Raw genomic sequence first — 21,885 nt, 5'->3', positions numbered from 1 at the left:
TTCGCCCAACATTTTGAATTTCTCTTGGCATCATTCAATCTCTCTAGAATGCTTCGTTTGTGATACAATTCTTGATTAGTACCGCGAGGCTATTGATATTAGAAATCTACAATCCATGGATGCCCACACTCTCCCGCCCCTGACAACCTGCTCAACTCTACAGCTCATTCGCTTCAAGGATCCTAGCGTCTACCTCCCAAAACTTCATATTACAGATATCCCAAGCCCTCCACATAAAACCCACTCAAAAATTGACATGTCTAAGTAGTTGGTCCACGGATTCGAATGTTGTGGGTCTAGATTCGTCTCCATTCTAATTTCCGTTCAATTTGGCATTCACACCCACACTCACTGCCGCAGACATACCAAAACCACTTCTACACCAGCCCTTCAAAACTCCCCCAGACACATTCCTCAAACGGCACACTCCCATTGATAATCGCCTCGAAAACACTTCTTGCAACCACCTCCGGCAACCTCGGTACCGTCTCATTGGCCTTGGCAACCGCACCTTCAATAACCTCTTGATCTCTACTCGGCACATCCACCGTATCCAATGTCCCTTTGAATCTCGTCGCTTCTCTTACATATGCTGCTCTTTGAGCTAGGAGGCCGAGGAGCTGCGTATCTATGTCGTCAATACCGGCGCGTATTTGGGTAAGAGAATCGCAGCAGACTGTGCCATTTGGAAGGAGGAATGAAGGGGTTCCCCAGGGGATAGAGCGTGTATCATTAGAAAGCGAGGGACAGAGGGTAGGGAGTGGAGAGGTGTAGCATGTGGATGCTGGGTCGGTAGGGGGTGTGGATGTGGCGGTGGTGAGAGCCGAAAGGGAAGATATCGCGAGGAAGAGAGCTTGGTATGTATTAGTGAGTTCCATGATAACCTTTAAGCTTATGAAGTTTTTTTCAAGGCGATCAAGGTTAATTGTTTGAAGTTGAGTTCACGATGGTGGTTGAGATGCAGCCACTATATAAGTAGGTACTCGAGTAGAGTGCCTCCGGGAGCTCCGAAAGTGGTCCGTGCGATATACCTTGAATAATAAAGTCTTATTGGATAGAATAGCTATTTCAATGGTTTTTCAGTCACATTACTTATAGTATAGAATCTTAATTTCAAATTTCGATTTTCTTAAAATTTTAAAAAGCAAAGATTGGAGATTAGTATATATTATTATATTTGAAATTTTGATATAGATATGATATGGATTGAATTTTATTTTAAAGAATAAACTGTGAATATTAGATTAAATTCAAGGAATCCTGATGATCTGATTGGTTGACAAGATCCCTGTTAAGCGACGGAGCCCATTTAACGCACTCTACGATAGGGGATAAACAATAAATATTGGTTGATTAGGCAATGGAAGTGATCAGCAGCAAATACTAAGACATCGAGCTTTTGAAGCAAAGGAATATAGACTATTACTGAAGTACCAGTATGTTTGGCGATACATAGTATGAACATGGGGCATCCATAGAATTGAGAAATGGTTTAAAGTGAATGTTGAATTCTTTTCCACCATTTTCAATAACTTAACAAGAAGGAAAATAAAGATTCAATCGTATTATAACTTGTTTCGAAAAAATAAAAGATAAACCTTACCTTAATGTATTCGAAGAAAGGCACTACGAATGAAGCTTTAGAACAAATACGGAGTTGCATGGTCAAATGAATATTCCGTGGCCTCGCCAAATAATCACCATGAGGGGGCTCAATTTCGATGTCTAGATTAGTAGCTGCTTCAGCATTTACAATAATTATCACCAAATCATCACTTTCAAAATAAATAAGTATCCGTTCTTGATAAATGCCAAGGTAGGGTCAAAAAGGTATATTTGAAACAAATAATCTAACATGCGGTGAGCCAACAGCAGTAGCTCTGCAGTTACTTGAACTCTTATTTACACAAACAGTAACAGTAAACTTGAAATCTGCAATTTCCTTAAGAAGGTGGGGCAGTTCCATTCCCTGGAGCTGTACCGTTACCACCCTCACCACCGGCACCCTCCACCGCCGGAGAAGCTAGAAGTGCTAGCATGTCCGCCATCAGCTTGGATGGTAGCTGCGACACTATAGTAATCATCATCAGACCAATCTGCAGTGGTGTTGATACCGATCTGAATCCAGGCCAATAATCCATCGGTGATATCGTCGCTCAATACATGAATTCGGGGAAAGGATCGAAATCGTTCTCGGCTTGGACGATGGACCACATGTCATCAAGCATTGGAGGTAACGGCTTGGGTGTTGGTGTTGTATGGGTATGTGGCTTCGACTGCGCTGCGGAGAACCTCGTTCCAGAAAAGTTGACCAATGTGGGTAACGGCGCCTCCTTGAATAGTGTTGTTTGCAAGGACGGTAACGTTAGAGTGAGCGAGGAGATGGGTATGTGTAGCACGTCCATCATAATGGCCGGGAAGATGGTATCGAAGGTAGCGACTCCGTCAGAGTCGGTAGCTTTGAATACCTCTCAAGAAGGTAGAATCGTAACCACCATCGGCGACATTTCCAGTGACGTTAATGCCACCGTAGACACCAGTGGCGTTAGCGTTCCAGATATCGACATAGACCTCGGGAACGGGCTCGCATGTTGTGATGTCGATGTATTGAACCTCAAGATGGAGAGGGACACCAGCTTGTCCTTCAGTAACGTCTTGGCGGATAGTTTCACCTAGAACGTAGTAAGGCCATCAGTATTGGCAGGAGTCAAGATGCAAGAGGTGTTAGCGGCAAAGATGGTGGATTCTGGGGTATTGACGCTGTAGTTGAGAACACCGGTTTGGTTGTGGTTGATAGCTTCGTAGACTTCAAGAGTGGCGAGATCACGACGGAACTTCTTGGGCACTGTAGATTCATATTAGTATGATGTTTCTGTAGAGATGTCGCATACTATAGTTTTTCGAATGGAATAGAAGTCCTAGGAATTGGTAGGTGCTACTCACAAGTCTTGATATCGCGCTTGGCACGGAGAGAACGAGCAGCTTCTGCACGACGAGCAACGGATCGCGCGTTAAGTTGACGATGTTTTAACGATCCAGAGCAAGAATCGAGAGATCTTTTGGCAGGCGGAAGCCATTTGATCACGAGCAATGATTTCTCGCTTGATGGCATGGTGATCATGGTGTTCTCCAGGATGGGCGATGACAGGTGCAAGGCAAGCTGCCGAAAGAGCAAAGGCAAGTTTAGAGATTTGAACCATATTGAATGTTCAAGAATGTAAATCCAAAAGAATGCTTTGAGTTCAAATTTAAAGGGTGAAGTGGAAGTGAAGATAAAGAGGATGATGGTGATAGGAAAGAGAGACGTTGAGAACCTATTTATGTTCTTGAAGGTATTAATTGTTTATTTTGAAACTATACTTCCTACCACTGTATTCTCCATTCATCAACACCGCCATCATGTTAGCAAGTCGTCACCATGAATGTCACTGATATCCACTATCACCAGCAAGGTCAATAGTACATTCAGTCTTGGCAAATATAAGGTACTTGCTGTCTTCGCAATGAATTTCGTAAGCTTTAGTTGAAGTCAATCCATTTGTTTCGAAACATCTCATTCATTATTGGTCCAAGCCACTTCCAATAACGTGCACCGTTCACCGTGTTCTTCTTACTTGTTAGGGAATATGATATGAAGAATTCCCCATCAATAATGTCGTAAGCTTTCATAATGGAGTACAATTCACTGAAGAACCAATGAATATGACTGTATAACAAATATCAATCCTTGGTCCCTAACCTGGTCATAACGGTAGGACGCGCAAGTATTCTCCGTAGGGAGAGCTTAACTATAAGCTTGTAGAGTGCCACTACGATTTGCCGTCTTAAAAGCTGACTAGGGAAGAGGGTCAGCAATGCTTTGAGCCCTCTAAGGTATCTATTGTTCAAACTTTAGTCAAAGTCCAATCCAGCTTCCGGCCTCTTCCATGAAGTAAACAGGCAACTTGCAGCATTCTATACCAAAAATACCATCACGCGAATGCCACAACGAGGTCGTAGAACTTCAGTCGTGGATGAGGCTTAATCAATCAAGTCTTACTCTTTGCAATACTAATGATCAAATCGCAAGGGAACCTTAGTTCTAGCCCCAACAATTCCCAGTATCCACGGAAGCAAGTCCAACGTAAAGTAAATTTACCATCCAATGCGTCGTATGCTTTTTACAAATTTCCATATGCAATTCCACAGGCCAATGTTATAGAACAAATCTAGTTTCGCTTCCTTCTTAACATTTAAGCATAAACCCCCAAATCCTGAAGTATAATTGGAGGAGAGCGGGGTTGTCGTCGCATGCTCTGATTGCCAAGCGATCAGACTCGTCATCCCTATGAATTGCCGGAATCCACATGGGCTGATGGGATGCTCCACTAAAGAATCTCAGACTTCTCCTTGCCGTTATGAGAGAGGACTCGGCTACCTTTTTCGATACTTAACCTTATATTAACAGTATATCATTCTGACAAAATTGAATAATGGCATAAGAATAGCATTCCCCAGTGCAACACGCATCTTCTTGATTGTATAAAGATGTCGCGTGGAAAAATGTTTCATATCTGGAAGACAATTGGCAGTGCTCTCCATACATAACAATGCCCATGTATTTCTCAATATACCTAGCTCGATTCAAAATGAGTGGACATTCCACAAGAATATAAGTGGCTGATATCTTCGTATGGACAGAACCCCCTGAAATTTTCATCGCATTAATTTTGACAAGATGTCTGTTCGCGGAAGAAGTGGGTGTTTGGAAGCTTGGTACCCACAAAATCTTTCGAGAATACACGGTTAATTGCTTGAGTCAAAAAAGGTACAGTGAGTATTTGTGGGCTCTCAGATCAATGTGTCTAGATTGGGTTCGTTGTTGCGCTGGTTATTGTCGCTGTTGAATCTTAACGGCTGAATTGGCATAGGGTGTGATTAGTACCATTATGCTGAGTAATCGGCAAAATATAGGCTGTTGAAGCTTAAGGGTTATCACAAACGAAACATTTCCGCGAACAAGAAAGACTTTTTAGATAATACCTAGTAGTTATTTTCACCGTAATGTTTGTACCAAGAATGACAGGAATTGTGGTTGATCAAATGAGGTTAATCGTTCACCAGCCATCAAACTTACTTGCAAACGTTACGAAGTCCGATAGTTGATATTTACTATTGAGGGAAAGTTCCGGCTTAGAAGATGAATGAAAGAAATCTGAAAAGTTATCGATGTGAGGAAATGATATTATGAGGACTTTGAAAGCACTCTAGGGTCTACGTGTATTGAACCTTCGAGCTATCTACTTCAAACTGCTGCTCCATATCTTCTTTCCTAGCACCCAAGTCTCTTTTACATACCCTTGTTCATCCATCACCACAAAATCCCCTCTGCAGCCGGATCCTAAGTCACCTCTATCCACTAAACCCATCGGAGCTGCTACGTTCTCAGTGACTGTCATTACGGCCTTTTCGATTGGTATGTTTGCCCATTCCATGAGATTCCTGACGCACTGATCTAGTGGAATACAAGTACCAACAAGGGTTTCAGTTCCAGCTATAGTCACTTTGTTCCCTACTTTGAGCTGTGGATGCGGGATCTGGGAATGCCCAGGATAAATACCATCTGGAAGACCGGAAAGCTCGACGGAATCGGTTACTAAGATAGCCTCATGTGGAGAGGCGTGATAGGCCAGGGAGACAATTGATGGATGAAGGCTTTTGGTTGTCAGCATGAAAGCGGGCCACAGGAGAGAAAAAGAAAAATAGTTTGAGATAATGGGAGAAATGATCAAAGAGTGCTAGGGCAAGAGTTAGGGCTGGAATTCCCAGCATATCAAAGCCTAGCCGCAAATCTTGCTCCCACGATCCAGATGAAGAAGTAAAAAGTCGAACGCAATAAAGTAATTTTTAAAGACGAAAGATTTGAACTACCACATATTTCGATCTAGCTTCAAGTAAATGTGAGTTAAAGAATTTACTCACTGAATAGAATCGGCAATCAATGAGAAAGACGGGTTCCATCGATTTCCAGCTTTTGGACTAGATATAAGGACCTATGAACGCTTAGCTCAATTTCCATCCCATTTCAGTTCCAGGGTGTACTTCAGTCTCAGCTGTAGTCCAACGATCAGACATTCTCAATATCTGGATTAAGTTGGATTTCTTAAGCGATAGAAACCCCAGATCCATTATGGAAATTATATTGCTGTCAAACATTGAGAGCCTCTGATCGCTGAACTGCAAACCGAGCTATGCGAAATCCCTTGAACTTTAGTTGAACTTACCAACTAGCCCTGGTTCTCTGTGATGCAAAGGATTCATAGCATTGAAAGTGTGAGTCAATAGAGACGCACCGGCGTCCATACCCTTCAATCCTTGCTCATAGGTGGCCGCACTATGTCCCATACTCACCGCAATTGGGTACTCATCTCTCAGTTTTCGGATGTGCTCCAATGCCCCGGGTAGCTCTGGAGCCATTGTTACAATTCGAATCGCATTTAAGAGATTGTGTTTTCCATAGACATCTTCAAGAGTCGAAGTTTCGGGAACGAGCAGATTTCCGGCATTGTGGGCACCTTTCTTACTCGGAGCAAGGAAGGGTCCTTCAACGTGTGCACCCAATACGCTGGCCCCGGTAGATGAATAGGATGGTCTCAGAAATGGTAGGACGTTGTGAAAAACATCAGGTCGGACAGTTGGTACTGTGGGGTAGAACGCAGTCACTCCTGTGCTTGGGAGATATTGCGATAACTTTTGTACACCATCATGATAACTGGTAGGATCGACATAATTTGCAAAATGGAAACCCAAGGCCCCATTGATTTGCAATTCAATAAAGCCAGGAGCGATAATACTGTCTTTGAGGTCCACCACTTCCGCATCAGCGTCACAAAATTGGTTATCAATTATCACACCATCTTCATCGATAGTAAGAGGAGAATTATCTAGGTTGCCGTGGGAACATTTCCAACAATTGATGAATCGAGTATGCCCCATATCAAAGGACTGATAAGTGCGTCGCAATGGGTGATGGGTGTTGTTGTTCTATGGATGATGTCGGCTTCGAAACCGATGTCGATATCGACGTTCTATACTAGGACACAATCAGTGACAATGACAATGTTTGATAAATGTTACCTTGGAGATAGATAGCCAAGTCAGTCCATAGGTCCAAGTTCCAAGATATTCCATTGGTCACAAACGATCAGGGCGACAGCAGACCAACCAGGGAAAAGTGTTGTGCCTGGGTAGATATTTATAGGTCGAAGCTATCTCCACATAGCTACCTAGTACATGGGTAGGTGAAAAAGGTAAACTCAATTGAATCAGTCATATCTAGTACATCCATGGATATTGAAAGACTTTGATGTTGATAGGATACAATATGAAGAAAGGCTTTTGGATACTCTCGACGGATTTCTAACTCCAAATCTTGATTGACTCCGAGTATCAACACCTACCTACGCATAGGTAGTGTGCTTTGTGTATTTCCCTTTGTCAAGACAGGTGCCCCTCATCTTGGCCCTGTCAAGCAAATGTGTGTGCTTAGGTAAGCTGACAAGCAGTAGGTAGATCATCACCTCGGAGAACTTTCCCCGACCAAAAGAACTCTTTGAGCATCATCGTCGCAATTGTGAGCCTCCATCAATTCTAACAACATAAAGAGCAACCAAGCGTGTTTCATGATATCTTCGCATTCCAGAGATAAAATCAAGAAATGTCTACATGTACATAAACACAATCCCAATCCCATCCCGCTTTGTGATTGCGTGGCTGACGCTTGGCCGAAGAATGTCTCCAGTGAAGCTCTCAAGCTACCTTAATATGACATCACTTCCGACCGACCTAGCCATTTTTCCTTGTTATGCAATTCCACATCAATTCCAAGCAATTATTTTTACCATGGCTGCTACAAGTCTTCTTTAGTCCTTTTCTCGTGATTCGACTCTTCATACTCATAATCGATACCCAATTCTTTCTTTTACAATCCAACATACCGAAGTTGCTGTCAAGGCAGTAAGAAGGCAGTAAGAACATCTTCAATTGCAGTTCTTGTTGATCAGAAACGGCATTTTGGTTTGCTGTTTGGGTCGATCTGGAACTCATCCCGCAGATACTTTCCCCGCTTCCCCTTCCGCCTTTACATTTGACCTCAATTCAATAATAATCCTCCGTCTTTATCAAGATGTCGAACGATCATAAGAAAGGTCCCGGGGCACATTATTCCGGCTCCAATCCAATTCCGAACATTCAACGATTCGTGGAGAGTTTAGATTCGGATAAGAGAGATAGAGATGCAAAAATCAATGAACAATTGCAATCACGCGTTCAAGGAGATGCGACAGATCATACACAAGGACAGCCACATGGAGTTGAAGGAACGAGGAAGATCGTTACCGATCCAACAACTGGAAAAGATGTGGAAATTGAGGATGTTAATGCAGATTTCATGAAGGCGGTTGATAATCCACAGGTATGCTACATCTGCCAGCCTTATTGATTTTTGATATATATCTAACATTCGTGGCAACAGCTTTCCGTTCCAAATGCAAATCTTAACAAGTCTACACCGGTCAAGACAGAAGCTACCCAATCCGGGGAAGAATATAGAAATAATCAAGATATTACCGCGCCACCAGATCCAGTAGAACCTGGAAGCACGTCCGATGTTCCCATCCATGGAGAAAAGACGAATATCTTATTCCACCCTACACCCTCGGTTAGCTATGAGCCGATGTATGAATCTTTGGAGAAACGCTCAACGCTACTTGTCGTTGGAATATTCTTGGGTATTGTAGTTTTAGGAAAATTATTTGGGGGAGCTCTATATGGTCTTATTCCTTTAGGAGCATGCGTTTCATCAGGTGTATTTCTTTGGGTAAAGGAGGTCATAAGATCTGGCCGAGCTATGGAATGGGAGAGTGAGAGACAAAGGGGTCAAATGGTTGGTATATGCATCTCACAATTGAGTCTTTAAGCTAATATTCTCAGGCAACCGCAAATTTAATCCCGGAATCCGTAGAATGGATGAATTCTCTCATGGGCGTTATGTGGGGACTTATTGACCCCGATCTTTTTGCGTCTGTTGCAGATACTCTTGAAGATGTCATGCAGGCTTCAGTACCTGGTATTATTGAAAATGTCAGAGTCGCAGAAATCAACCAAGGAACAAACCCTTTCCGAATTTTGAGTTTGCGAGCCCTTCCCGATGGTCATGTTCAAGAAATGAAGGATGATATCCATCGACAAAACGAAAAGAACAAAGATCCTCAAGAACTGGCGGCCGATGAAGAAGGTGGAGATTATTACAATTTGGAATGCTCTTTCGCATATCATGCTCAACCTTCAGGAGGTGGAACTTCCGAGAAGGCGAAAAATATGCACATGCAACTGGTATTCTATCTTGGTATGAAAGGACTTTTCGGAGTGTAAGTTGTTGTTTCCTTCCACGGTGTGACATTACTAATCAATGCAGTCCTCTACCAATTTTTGTTGAATTGCAAGGTCTTGTCGGAACCGTTCGATTACGTCTTCAACTTTCACCAGAGCCTCCATTCTTGAAGGCACTAACATTCACGTTGATGGGACTTCCAAAGGTTCAAGCTGGATGTGTACCAATGATCGAAACTGGTATTAACATTCTTAATCTTCCTCTTATCTCCAATTTCGTCAATTACGCCATTGGTGCTGCTGCTAATGAATATGTCGCTCCGAAATCTATGACTTTAGACATGGCCAAATTATTGAAAGGTGACGACATTCAAAAGGATGTTGAAGCACTCGGTGTTCTCTGGATCCGAATTCATAAAGCTACTGGTCTCAGTAAACAGGATAGACGTGGAAGTGAGGGTGGTGGCAGTGATCCTTACATCACTGTCAGCTTCTCCAAGTACGGAAAGCCAATGTACTGCACTCGAGTCATTCAGGATAATCTCAACCCAGTATGGGAAGAGACGTGTGCTTTACTCGTCACTCCTGATCTCATCAAAGCTGATGAACAACTTTCGATGGAACTTTGGGACTCTGATCGATCAACTTCTGATGATGTTGTTGGTAAAGTCGAACTTTCCATGCAGAAAATGATTCAACACCCAGGAAAGATGTATCCACAAGTTTCTAAACTCCGTGGTATGGATTCTGATAGTTCTATGCCTGGTGAACTTCATTGGGAAGTTGGATATTTTGGCAAACCACAATTCAGACCAGCAATGAGAAGCCACGGAAAGGATGTTAATCTTCCCAAGGAATTGCAAGACAAGGAAGAATTACAAGATCCAAAAGGAAGTCTTGATACTCCTGAAGAAGATGCTGCGGTTCATACTCCACCTGATCCATTGTGGCCAAGTGGTGTGTGCAGTGTCATCGTTCATCAAATTGTTAACCTTGAATTACAAAATGTCAAAGGTAGTGATGGCAAACGCAAGGGGAGGGAATTCGAACCAGCAGTGGACGCAGGTGAGAATAAGGAAGAGGAAAATAAGAAGTTGCCAAGCAGTTACTGTACGATTCTATATAACGACGAGTTGGTATGTATAGTTTTCCGTTTTGATTCATTATAACTAACCTTTGCAAGGTATATCGTACACGTTCCAAAGTTGTTAGCTCAAAGCCTATCTTCAATGCAGGTACTGAACGTTTTATTCGTGATTGGAGATCAGCAATTATTACCATTACAGTTCGGGATCAACGTATGAGACAACACGATCCAATTCTCGGAGTTGTCCCTTTGAAGTTATCGGATCTTCTACAAACAAGTTCCCAAGTTACAAGATGGTATCCTCTGGATGGTGGAATTGGTTTCGGTCGCGTCAGAATCTCCGTTCTTTTCAGGAGTGTCGAGACCAGATTACCACCACAACAATTGGGCTGGGATGTAGGAACATTTGAATTCACATCTGATAGGATTTCGGCTACTGGCTATGCTAACAACTCCAAACTGAAACTTCGAACTGGAGGAAGTGTAGGAAAGATCAATCGTACCCAATGTCGAAAGACTGAAGGAGGTGATGGTGTATACTGGGATCTTGCCAAGAAAGATGGAAAAAATAACATTCGACTTCCAGTCAAGTATCGTTATCGTTCACCAATAGTATTTGAATTCCACGTCACCGGTAAGCGTGGAGCAGATGCCTATGCAGTAATTTGGCTCCACAAATTGGAGGATAATAAGGCGGAAGAAATTGATATTCCGATCTGGAAAACTGACAAGGGCATGAGACTCACTCAGAATTACATCACAGAGGAGAACTTCCGCGAAATCCCGGACATGGAAATCGAGGAAATTGGGCGCCTCAGATTTTCGGGGAGATTCAAAGCTGGTATGGATCAAGATCACGAAAAGTTTGTCACCGACAATGATTCCCGAGAAACTCAAGAAACTTGGGAAGCATGTCATTCCGAAGGCGTACGCGGTAAGATTGTAACGAAAGAAATTCCACCAGTTGTTCAACAACTTCATGATCAGTCTTTAACCCAAGGAAGAGATGTTCTCAGTCAAGCCGATGAAGACGAAAAGGCTAAGTGGTTAGATCAAGATGGAACAGATTGGAGTGGAGCTTTTGGTCAGGATCCTGCACAGTACGTCAATAAAGGTGGTTTCGGACAGAAGTATCAGGATGCTGATTATGAGTCTAGCATGGTACGAAAACCACGAGGAGAGGGTGGATGTGTTGAAGCGAACCTCAATGAAAATATGAGCGAGGACAGGAATACTTCGTCTACATCTTCGGACTCGGACTCAGACTCGGATGCGGAATCGGATTTAGGCTTGAATGATGCTACGACTAGATCAACAATCGAGAACGGCGGGACGGAGGGAAACAACGGATCGAGTCATTCCAGTAATCCAATCAAACAGTATGAGAATTATAAGGAGAATTCAAAGGGTTTGCATAGGAAGCAGAGGGGACTTATGCAGTGGAAGCCAATGAGAAATCTGGTTTTCGCAAAGGATGAGATGAAGTTTGCGGCAAGGAGAATGAAGAATAAGACGAGTCTGAGTGGTAGACAACCAGATGTTGAGACTGAGACTAGCTAAAGAGGATTCAAGGATCAATGTTTCTTTGTTGCAGGACATGGTTTGGCTGCGGAAAAAAGGTTCATCACATGGTCTTTCTTTCCTTTTGGGCGGTCGATATGCATTTTGGCGGTACATATGGGCGTTTGATTTGTGATGTCTTGTGGGCGAATTGGTAAACAAACGAATAATTAAGCATACGATACATGCATTATGCGGTTATGAAAACGAAACAACGTGAATTAGTTAGTTGCTCTGGTAGCAGTAATGAAGGAAATATTTCAACAATTTGTCAGTGTACCTACCTGTGTACAAAGCGATCTCGTGAAATGGCGTGTGAATTCGACGTTTGATTTCTCGATAAAATTTCTCGGTTAGGAGGGGGGAGGTGGTAGGGATAGAAGACATAGTTTGTTTGTTGATGAGGAAATGATGTAATGTAAAGCATTGCAGGCTCTTTTCGAATCAACATGATTTCGTCGATTAATATGAGCTAAATAAATCACCTCGTGTCATAAAATCACAGATTCAAGCAGGCAGACAGGAAACAAGTTTTTAAAAGATCCAGCTTGGTATATTTGTGTATCTCTACCCTCCATTATCTATCTTTCTATTCCTATAGAAGACATCCTATCGACTAATCCCAGCCCTTCATTCCCTTTCCCCATTAACATCATTAATTTTTCTCACCCGTCGTAATCTCAGCGCTCTCTCCCTCACTGCTCCTCTCCACCTTCTCAATCTGTTCCGGGTGTCCTGTAAGTTTCGTATCGGGCGCTCTATAATCCGCCGTCTCGTCAAAACGATAAAGGGGCTCTAGTACGGCATTCTTGTTGAAAAATACATATCGTTGAATCCAGTATGGAAGGGTTTTGGTGATTTGATATTTCATGAATGTACGGGTTGGGATGGCGAAAATGTAGTCTAGTTCTTCGAGGGTACGTTGCTTGGTCTCGGGGACGAAGAGGAAGATCATGAAGAAGGCGAGGACATTGAGTCCGGCTGGTTTTTTTGTGTTAGTTGGTTGTGTAGTTTGAGTAAATGGGTGGGAAACTTACGCGTAGAAGGAAAATGCTCCGACGGGATGAAAGCTTTCCAAAATCTTGGGGAAAGAAATCGATAGAACGGCTGCCCAGAATAGACATGTTGCAACGGCCCAGCCCATTCCAACTTCTCTGTGTGATAAGGGGAAAACCTCGGCTGAGTAAGTGAAAGGAACAGGTCCTTCTCCTGGTGAATAAAAGGCAGCAAATATGTAAATGAATGTAGCGATGAGTCCAAGATGGGCAGTGGAGCCTTCAGGGATGAGGAAGCATAGACCGGCGATGAGGAGAGACCATGCCATTTGTGGGAAAGTGAAAAGAAGTAGAGAACGTCGACCAAAGGTGTCGATGGTCCAAATGGCTGGCCAGCTAGATACACTTTATTAATATCTTGATGTAGTGGTTCAAAGAGTGGACAAAACGCTCGATGAAGTTAGGAGAGAGAAAAGACTTACGCAAATACGAAATTAACCAATCCGAATCCAAAACTAGCAATCAATGCATTCTTTTCGGAAGCACCTGCCTGTCTGAAAATGGTCGAAGAATAGAATGCAATGATGTTGATACCACACATTTGTTGAGCAATCATAACGGTAAAAGATGCAAGAGTTGCTCTTCGTACACGCGGAATGGTAAACAACTGAACGAATCTACTGACGTAGTTGGTTTTACCGACGATTGCTGCTTCGATTTTGAGTTGACAGTCGATGAAGTAGAGATCACGAGCAGCAAAAAGATCGTGCTTGCGAAGTCGGCAAAGGGACTTGTAGGCCTTCTGGTATTCTCCTCGCTTCATCAACCATCTTGGAGATTCTAGATTCATCGTTAGTTAATTGAGCCGATTCATGAATTGAATTTACGTACCAGGCAGAAAAAGATCAACGCTGCAAGAGGCAGAGCTGGAATGAATGCAGATCCAATTTGAAGTCTCCATGCGATCTTTCCTGTATCAATGACGACCAAGGTTCTGGATGAGTGTCAGCTGATGATACTTTATCGGAGAATCAATCAATGCTCACGGCAACAAAATCCTAAGAAAATACCAAAAGCAGTCCACATTTGCCATGACATGACCAATGCTCCTCGAATCATAGCTGGACTATTCTCCGCAGCAAAGATTGGTACTGTGCTTCCTTTCAGACCCATTCCAAGTCCCAAAATTATACGACTGGCAAAAAGAGTTTCCCAAGACTTCGCGAAAGCTCCTCCGATGGGAGTAAAAATACAAATGATAGCTGCGATAAAGATAGTACCGCGACGTCCGAACCAGGCATTGAAGGGATCACTCATCCAACAGCCACTGTATAAATCGTCAGCCATGATCATTTGTTATACCGAAATTCAATCTCAACTTACAAGAAAGCAGATCCAATGTATGGAGCTGCATTAACCAAACCGACAAGCCAATTATCACGATCATGGTTTGGAGAATTTGGGTTATCTCCTTGGCCAATCCCGAATTCTAGTGGAAATGAAAGATTTGCTCCATTACTACCCGTTTGATCCCAACCTTGAACAGCTGCACCGATAGAACAGGTGATGATTGTCAAGTAAAGCGTCGTTGGATGACTCCATCTATGCGCTGCCTCATATCTCAAAGCAACTTTATCTTCCTCATCCAATCTTCCTACATTCTCAAAGTTCTCTGGGTCGGATGCTACCAAAGCACCTTTTTCAAGTAAAGGAAGGATATGGTTGAGGTCGTTGGCTTGGGCAAATTCTCCTACATCTCGAATGAGGGTACTTTCTGATAAACCTGCCAAGGGATTTTGGATTCTATAGACGAGCAATTAGTAAAAGTTATACTTTCATAGGAGCTCAGCAATAGATAAATGACAACTTACTTGGCAGTAATATTATTATTCAAATCGACATGAGTGGATGGATGAGCATGCTCGACAGTGTCGACATTATCAATTTGATTCTTCGTTGACGCCATCTTGCAAGATGAAAACGAAGAAGACAACTAGAAAGACTTGGAGAAATCTTGGCGAGGTAAACAAGCAAGAAGAAGAGAAATCCAAGAAACGGTGGAAATCATAAGCCTTATAATCTCAGTTCCCGTTGGATTTGGGATCATCCAACTTTCCCCTCCATCTCAAAAATTGTGATTAGATACCTGTACCCAGGTTACACCCTTGTCGCATGCTACTGTGGAGAAATAATTCACTACAAATACGCGTGAATATAGGATTGCACCATCGACATATAATGCTAGGCTCGAACTAGGTAGAAAGATGTTCCATTGGACCAATTGACCAGCTAGTTACAGACCTTGCACAGGATCATCAAGCCAGGATCGGGAAGACCGAGCAAAAGACTTTGAAAACTACCTTAGTTACTCAGTCTATCGGGCTTGAGATGTCAAGGTAAGTTTCAAGGAAATGGGGAAAGCGGCATGCAAGGAGCCAATGAAGGGATATGTTACATTGACTAGGCTGAGCTAGGGCGGTTCCACCTAGATTTGGCGCGCGCCCCGCCCGTCAGCCCCCAGAAGCTTACCCCAACCCCGCGGTACAAGATACATGTGTGTACAAGGATCATATGTGAGCGAGAGAAAAAATTGCCTGCCTTGGCCAGAATTTCAGGAAATAGATCAACATGTCATTCTAAATAACTTCGAAGACCAAGACCCGTATTGACTCTCGAGTAATGAGGTCTTACACTAGGACATGCAATCTGGGGATGTGGGGGGAAAGTTTTGATTCTAAAAGTTTCGGGCGGAAATAATAATTTGTCAGGATGATCAGCATGTGTGCTAGCAATCTGCTGCTGTGCGATGAACAACGCTGCGAGGCTACGAGGCCGTTTCCGTTTGCGTGTGTGTGCGTGATGATATTTCGAAGAACCGGTGGCGGAAGCATCCTTCGCCGAATTGCGAAACTACTTCATGTTGAATGACTCAATGAGGTAGAGATCGTCACCCTCATATCCATGTCTTTCTGTCTACTCCATGGAGGTCAAAACCCCAACCAATCTCTCCAAATTCTCCAAGATCCCCACATAATTTCTCCATACCCCAGCAAAATTGCCATTCGTGTTCAAAAATGGTTCACCGTACGACGTCTATGTCACCTGTCATTTCATCTCACCAGATTAATCCTTCATTTCTTCGCTTGTATTTTGTCGCCGTTGTGGGGAATTTATTCCAACGATTCCATGTTATTTGATCTAATCCAAAAGAATCAAAAGTGGCGGTAAGGCTTATCGGGCGATCAAGATTAAGAGTGTGAGATCTAATTTGTGTTCGAAAACGCCGAGATTAAGCTACGCCGCATCATCGTCATCGCCCTGACGTGACTGCACACTTCACATAGTACAAACAGTTACATACCTAGGGACAAGGTATCCAAGGATTCACACGTGATGGAAAGCTAAGCAGTCATCCTAATTCGCTCATTCCTGACCGACCAAGTTCGAACATATGCAAAGCTGACTGTAGCTGGATTCGTATAATGTCCCGAAGAAACAAATCGGTACAATTCTCGGTATATTTATCCGATTGATCGTATGAGAAGTAGAAATGCAGTTCGTTCGTTGCCGGGCGGAGACAATTTAACGTTAAAGTCAAAGAATCAAATCGTTTGCCAGGCCTCAAAATGCGTGGCATGGCTTTAGGTTCCACTTCGGTCCAGCCATGCAAATGTTCGCTCTAGCCTTGAAGTTGGGAGTTAGCAAGGAATTATGGGTAGGTATTGGGCTCGGATTACTTATTCGTGCACAAGATAGCGCGGGGTTCATGCTAATAAGTAACACGAGAGTGGGTAGGAAACAGTGTGGGATATTGGCACATGGCAAAAAGAAGACGAAAATTAGTATATATCGTTCGAGAACTCACAAAATTTTTAGAGTTTATTAAATTGGTGGAGACTGGGATTTCATTAGGCCAACTAGTGTAGTGATCCTGCACTAGACCTATCAGTCATTGTTACCCTCGAACTCTTTTCAAGCACCCAATACGAAGGGTTACTTAATAGGAAAAGCAAGAAACACAATTGACTGTATAATGAGTACATCTCGCACACCAAACACAATCCCCGCCGTTATCTAGGCCACAACAACAACACACCCAGCCACTAATTTCATGTCGAAGAACAGGAGCTGGGTTAGAAGTGACTGATTTATGGTAGCTGCTTTTTGAAGCTTTGCCTGGATTGAAACACATTGTTGCGGGCAAGGTTTATTAAAATCTCGTATTGAATGTGGATACAGAATATTGTTGTTGATGGCTTGGGCTTTGGCGTCTTCAGGTGTGACGGCGTGATGTCGGTGATGATATTAACTTTAGTCGGGGGTAAGGCTTTATAGAGGTAAAAGATAAGAGAACAAAGAGGAAACAAAGGAGAAACAACAAAACGTCAGAGAGAACAAAAAAACAACAGAAAAAGAGCAAGGTGCCTCGAGAAGAAAATTTATAGAGGTATTGTCCGAAGAAATTGACTTTGACCCCCTTACACTTAGCGAAGGTAAAAGATATCGACCTTCATCTTGAAAAGCGCATGGGGGAAATAGGGACAAGTGAATCTATTTCGAATGATTGACGAACGATTTTATGAATCGAAGGGAAACTGCTTGAAGGGAATGGAGTTCGACGAGCAATAAGGGCGCTCTGGAATACTCTGCCTCCTTAGGGTTGTGCGCTTCGCCGTTATTAGGTAGTTATCGATACAAAAATGCGAATTCGAGATACTTCGTTGATATTCAATCTCAAAATTGTTTGCAAAAGAATTTCCGAGATGGCAAGTTTCCCTAGACACAAAATATCCATAAAGCCTTGCTTGGTAGTCTGCAAGTAAATCGAGAACAGCAGGATTGAAATCGAGTGGCTTTGGATGCGCCCTGAAATGAAAACAATATTGTGTACAGGGAAATGGCAAAACTTTGCTGGAGAAAGAGAAAAGACAGTCACGATGGGAAAGACAGTGAAGTTAAAGAAATGCTATCGTGATGATTGAAGAATATTAATTAATAGTATGAGTGGCAACACATGACCATCGACATCTATGCGTCACAAACACAGTCAGGATGACTCTCAGAATCTCTAAAAATAGATTAGTGAAGCCACCTCAACTCATAATTCAGTAAGAAGTCAGCCCAGACACCATCTTTGGGTAGACTAGAAGTGTCTGAATATCCAATTCATGTTTGTGAAAAGTTTCCAAATATATGCAGATAGCCTGACACTCCAGTGATACACGCCTCCAAATCCACCAATGTGGAAATTGGCAAACTTTTCCAAGCCAATAGGCTTGTAACAAGAGAACGCGAGGTTCTTTTTGCAAGAGTAATCTTTTGTATTGCGGATGCATACTGCTGACAAAGGTCCAAAACTTCAAAATTACGGTAATAGGATCGTCAAGATCGATAATATCCGATAATAAGGATGCCGCAAGATGATAGGGGTTATCATGTGATTTGGAGCTGGGATACAAATTCAGAAGTGTGACGAAAGCTTGGGGCAATGTCTCAAGACGAATGTAAGAGAATTGTGATAAAGTTTCAAAAGGGGGTGCCATCAATGTCTTAAATGCGCTCGCACTTTGGTCCAGACCCAATTTCCAAATTTCAGACTTCCCATAGCTCATCGTTAACCAATTCAGATCTAGAGATGAAGGTGGTTTCAAAGGCCAAGCTTCTTCCGGACTCGCTGCTTCAATATTGCAAAATGCAATTACGCCAAGAAGAACGGAAGTTGCCCATAAAGCATCGCGTTCTGATGAAGATTCAATTGCTCCGGATGCCAATTTTTTGCTGAATAATGATACACTTTGACACCAATGAAAGGCTTCTCGAGAAGACATTCTTATACTGTGCTCAATAGAGATGTGTCGGTCATGCATTAGCGTAAATGTGAGTAGAGCGTGCATCAAGTATGGATGCTGTAGTGGGTCAGTAGAAGATCAGTGGAAATTTATGTTTCAACATACCAGACATGATAACTTGATAAACTCATTTTGATATATCTGAAGATTCCTACTCGTTGTTATAGAGTAAACAGTTCTCGTTTGAAACTTATTCAATAACTCCAAATGTTCTTGGTCGCTCAAATCGTATACATCAATCTTTCCGGGAGTTCTCAGCCGCGAACTAATAGAGCTTGGGACTGTTTGGTTTAATGAATAGGGAAATCTTTGCTGAAGAGTCTCGAAGGTAAAAGACTTCTTAAGTAGTTGAAGTGCTGAAGTTTGGTTGTCGTAATTGCAGAGAACATTGAATTCTGCACACCGTTTACACTTTGGTCTATCCTCATCACCACTACAGGCGACGAGTTAAACATATTCCCTAGAGATGGGACAAGAACTTGGACATACCTTGACTTTTCTCAATTTACAGTTTCCACATCCACGACGTGATTTTTTGTGTGGTCTTATCGTCCGGTGGGTTCCTTTTCCGGAGATCGAGACGGGGGCTGTCATGGTTCTAGAGTAATTGAAGATTTATCGAACGTAAGGCCCTGAAAAATAGAGACTCTATTGCATGGCCCAAGAGATAGTATAAGGTCTAGAAAGAGAAGAAGGAGCATGCGCAGTTCACGATATGCTGCTTATGGATATTCTGCGAGATAGCAGCTTGTTAGGACGGGTCACAATGAGATAAGGGGGTGAAAGGGGGAAGGGTTCATATTAGGTCAATCGTCAACCAGGCAAGCCATGATGGTATGCTATGATCGGCATCGAATTTCAATAATATTCGATTGATTTCAGATCTGCATAACATATAAAAAAGCACGACAAGGTACAACAAGATCTTAAAGTCGAAGGTAGATTCTCTCACATTTTTCCCAGTCTGACGGTCTCCCCATGTGCATTCTTCGGAGTCGGATAAACAAACACCTAGTGAGTTTCGGATAACTCATGGGACGCTAACCTTCATTCGCATTCACAATTCCACCCTAAGCGATTTTAGTCATTGGACCAATCAATACTAGTATTTTAATCCTCAATTCAGTTCCACTAAAACTTTAAAAACGTCTCTACTCCGTACACACGTTCTTCGCATTTCGCTCTGGCTTTCCAAACATACTAACTTCATCTCGCATTGTGATAGAGTGATAACATTATCTGCCAACGATTTCTGGAGGATTTCGCATAGAAGTTGTAATTTGGGTGAAGAATCGGACAAAATGGAATGGAATTCTCCACTCACGTTGATGATTGGAAGTCCGCAACAATGGTAAGAAATGGGTATAAGTATCTTTCATTGTATGCTCGTTTTGAGGATGGGCAATCAGTTCTTAGCACATCTCTTTCTCATATCAATCAGATCTTGATACTAGGTACTCAATCTCAGATTTATATCGATCATCTCCGTCAAATCGACATCTATCGCAGCCGGAAACTCTAAATCCTCTCCTCGCTCAGACGTCCCACTAGCATGTCTCCCCCAATGACTTCCCCCCAAAATTCCGCATTATGGTTGGAACTATCTGGCAAGCTGGAGGTTAGACCTGCGCCCTATACTCGACCTCTGAAGAATGAAATTGTCGTTAAAAATGGAGCTGTTGCCGTGAACCCGGTAGATTGGATTAAGCAAGATATGGGCAGTCTTATGTTTCCGTGGGTGAAATATCCATTGATTTCTGGATATGATGTTTCGGGAGAAGTGGTTGAAATTGGCCCCGAAGTTACACGATTTAAGGTTGGAGATCGTGTTACAGGTATGGCAATGGGTCTCACGGAATCATCCAATGTCCTGACGCAAAGTGGTTTTCAACTCTATACTATCCTTTTGGATAATATGGCTTCGCTCATTCCGCATACACTATCTTATGAGCAAGCTTGTGTGGTACCTTTGGCACTTTCTACCGCAGCTGCCGGGCTTTTTCAAAAGGACCAGTTGGCGCTAGAATTGCCATCGTTGTCCCCAAAATCTACGGGGGAGACTGTACTTATTTGGGGTGGTTCAACCAGTGTCGGCGTTAACGCTATACAGTAAGTCTCTATTCTGCATTTGTTATCTCCTTCATTCCCTCAATGATCTCATATTAACAATAAACCTCAGATTAGCCGTCGCAGCTGGTTACGAAGTATTCTCTACCTCATCTCCCAGAAACTTCGACCTTTTAAAGAAACTTGGTGCAAGTCAAGTCTTTGATTACAATAGCAAGACTGCCATTCCTGATATTATAAATGCATTTAAAGGCAAGACTACCGCTGGTGCAATGTCAATAGGACAGGGAGCTGCTGATGCATGCATGGATATCCTCAATAAGTGTAGAGGGAGGAAGTTCCTTTCAATGATGACTTACCCCATACCATTTCCACCACCAAAAAGATTCATACTTCCGAAAGTTATATGTACATTCGTTCCTTGGATAATCTCCAATCAAATTAAGAAGATGGTCAGAGGAATTGACAATGCATTCGTTGACGGCTCAACTGTGGCAATGAATGGCGTAGGCAAGGCAATCTTTGGGGACTTCCTTTCGGAGGCGTTGGAGAAAGGCGTTTTTGTTGCCGCTCCTGAGGCTATGGTTGTTGGGAATGGTTTGGAATCTTTAGAAAAGGGAATAGAAATACAGAGGAAGGCGTTTCTGCTAGGAAAGTGGTAATATCGCTGTCATAAACAAGCATTCAAGAAATTTGGTTAATTAATTACTTTTATATAGCTCTATCACTAATAGTATTCCTCGTCTGCAAGATTTTCAATTCTTTGTCTGATTTCTACAAAGTATACATGGACGAAGAGACGCTTGCCAGGCCTATATCAGGGAACGCATGTCACCAATCTTTGGCCGACCTTATATGTATCCAGATTGACGACAAATAAGAAAGGAAGAGGTACTAGTTTCTTGGATAATTATCACCGAAAGTATGCTGTTGAAACGTGGCTGATGGCAGCGAAAAG

General features: G+C 42.7%; 7 protein-coding genes across 7 annotated transcripts; 2 read left to right on the top strand and 5 right to left on the bottom strand.

The window, feature by feature from the left end:
• Window positions 1-377: 377 nt before the first annotated feature.
• Window positions 378-878, bottom strand: EAF02_005132 (uncharacterized protein; the record flags this gene model as incomplete). Its single annotated transcript, XM_038901180.1, has 1 exon — window positions 378-878. The coding sequence occupies one exon, from the start codon at window positions 876-878 to the stop codon at window positions 378-380; it is 501 nt and encodes a 166-aa protein (XP_038758520.1).
• Window positions 879-2,156: 1,278 nt separating this feature from the next.
• Window positions 2,157-3,121, bottom strand: EAF02_005131 (uncharacterized protein; the record flags this gene model as incomplete). Its single annotated transcript, XM_038901179.1, is given in 4 exon segments — window positions 2,157-2,458; window positions 2,469-2,672; window positions 2,777-2,845; window positions 2,944-3,121. The coding sequence occupies 4 exon segments, from the start codon at window positions 3,119-3,121 to the stop codon at window positions 2,157-2,159; spliced, it is 753 nt and encodes a 250-aa protein (XP_038758519.1).
• Window positions 3,122-5,118: 1,997 nt separating this feature from the next.
• EAF02_005130 (uncharacterized protein) lies at window positions 5,119-7,596 on the bottom strand. Its single transcript, XM_038901178.1, has 4 exons — window positions 6,264-7,596; window positions 6,082-6,092; window positions 5,962-6,032; window positions 5,119-5,694 (listed from the first exon to the last, which is right to left on the bottom strand). The coding sequence occupies exons 1-4, from the start codon at window positions 6,973-6,975 to the stop codon at window positions 5,280-5,282; spliced, it is 1,209 nt and encodes a 402-aa protein (XP_038758518.1). The 5' UTR covers window positions 6,976-7,596; the 3' UTR covers window positions 5,119-5,279.
• Window positions 7,597-8,164: 568 nt separating this feature from the next.
• On the top strand, window positions 8,165-12,016 carry EAF02_005129 (uncharacterized protein; the record flags this gene model as incomplete). The annotated part of the gene is made up of 5 exons (XM_038901177.1): window positions 8,165-8,452; window positions 8,513-8,923; window positions 8,971-9,407; window positions 9,455-10,505; window positions 10,553-12,016. The coding sequence occupies 5 exons, from the start codon at window positions 8,165-8,167 to the stop codon at window positions 12,014-12,016; spliced, it is 3,651 nt and encodes a 1,216-aa protein (XP_038758517.1).
• Window positions 12,017-12,463: 447 nt separating this feature from the next.
• On the bottom strand, window positions 12,464-15,187 carry EAF02_005128 (uncharacterized protein). The gene is made up of 7 exons (XM_038901176.1): window positions 14,883-15,187; window positions 14,395-14,814; window positions 14,058-14,338; window positions 13,899-13,982; window positions 13,494-13,851; window positions 13,139-13,407; window positions 12,464-12,997 (listed from the first exon to the last, which is right to left on the bottom strand). Exons 1-7 carry the CDS (start codon window positions 14,975-14,977, stop codon window positions 12,672-12,674), a joined length of 1,833 nt encoding a protein of 610 aa, XP_038758516.1. The 5' UTR covers window positions 14,978-15,187; the 3' UTR covers window positions 12,464-12,671.
• Window positions 15,188-17,980: 2,793 nt separating this feature from the next.
• Window positions 17,981-19,461, bottom strand: EAF02_005127 (uncharacterized protein). The gene is made up of 3 exons (XM_038901175.1): window positions 19,370-19,461; window positions 18,966-19,293; window positions 17,981-18,917 (listed from the first exon to the last, which is right to left on the bottom strand). The coding sequence occupies exons 1-3, from the start codon at window positions 19,378-19,380 to the stop codon at window positions 18,117-18,119; spliced, it is 1,140 nt and encodes a 379-aa protein (XP_038758515.1). The 5' UTR covers window positions 19,381-19,461; the 3' UTR covers window positions 17,981-18,116.
• A 454-nt stretch (window positions 19,462-19,915) lies between these two features.
• On the top strand, window positions 19,916-21,668 carry EAF02_005126 (uncharacterized protein). The gene is made up of 3 exons (XM_038901174.1): window positions 19,916-20,211; window positions 20,302-20,969; window positions 21,040-21,668. The coding sequence occupies exons 2-3, from the start codon at window positions 20,413-20,415 to the stop codon at window positions 21,587-21,589; spliced, it is 1,107 nt and encodes a 368-aa protein (XP_038758514.1). The 5' UTR covers window positions 19,916-20,211; window positions 20,302-20,412; the 3' UTR covers window positions 21,590-21,668.
• The last annotated feature ends 217 nt before the right edge of the window (window positions 21,669-21,885 follow it).

This window comes from Botrytis sinoallii (assembly GCF_014898435.1).
Source record: "Botrytis sinoallii strain Bc 23 chromosome Unknown BSIN_008, whole genome shotgun sequence".
Lineage (NCBI taxonomy): Eukaryota > Fungi > Ascomycota > Leotiomycetes > Helotiales > Sclerotiniaceae > Botrytis > Botrytis sinoallii.
Note: the sequence above shows the minus strand (reverse complement) of the source record. Positions and strands in the feature narration are given on the sequence as shown.

What these genes read in the sequence shown, in the direction of transcription:
- EAF02_005130 (XM_038901178.1), bottom strand. Translation starts at nt 6,975, where the DNA reads ATGGGGCATACTCGATTCATCAATTGTTGGAAATGTTCCCACGGCAAC. An exon ending in TTGATTGCCGATTCTATTCA is followed by an intron (nt 5,695 to 5,961) that starts GTGAGTAAATTC and finishes GACAACCAAAAG; the next exon opens with CCTTCATCCATCAATTGTCT.
- EAF02_005127 (XM_038901175.1), bottom strand. An exon ending in TTATCAAGTTATCATGTCTG is followed by an intron (nt 18,918 to 18,965) that starts GTATGTTGAAAC and finishes GACCCACTACAG; the next exon opens with CATCCATACTTGATGCACGC.
- EAF02_005126 (XM_038901174.1), top strand. Translation starts at nt 20,413, where the DNA reads ATGTCTCCCCCAATGACTTCCCCCCAAAATTCCGCATTATGGTTGGAA. An exon ending in GTCGGCGTTAACGCTATACA is followed by an intron (nt 20,970 to 21,039) that starts GTAAGTCTCTAT and finishes AATAAACCTCAG; the next exon opens with ATTAGCCGTCGCAGCTGGTT.
- EAF02_005128 (XM_038901176.1), bottom strand. Translation starts at nt 14,977, where the DNA reads ATGGCGTCAACGAAGAATCAAATTGATAATGTCGACACTGTCGAGCAT. An exon ending in AATAATAATATTACTGCCAA is followed by an intron (nt 14,815 to 14,882) that starts GTAAGTTGTCAT and finishes GCTCGTCTATAG; the next exon opens with AATCCAAAATCCCTTGGCAG. An exon ending in TTGGTTAATTTCGTATTTGC is followed by an intron (nt 13,408 to 13,493) that starts GTAAGTCTTTTC and finishes AAGTGTATCTAG; the next exon opens with CTGGCCAGCCATTTGGACCA.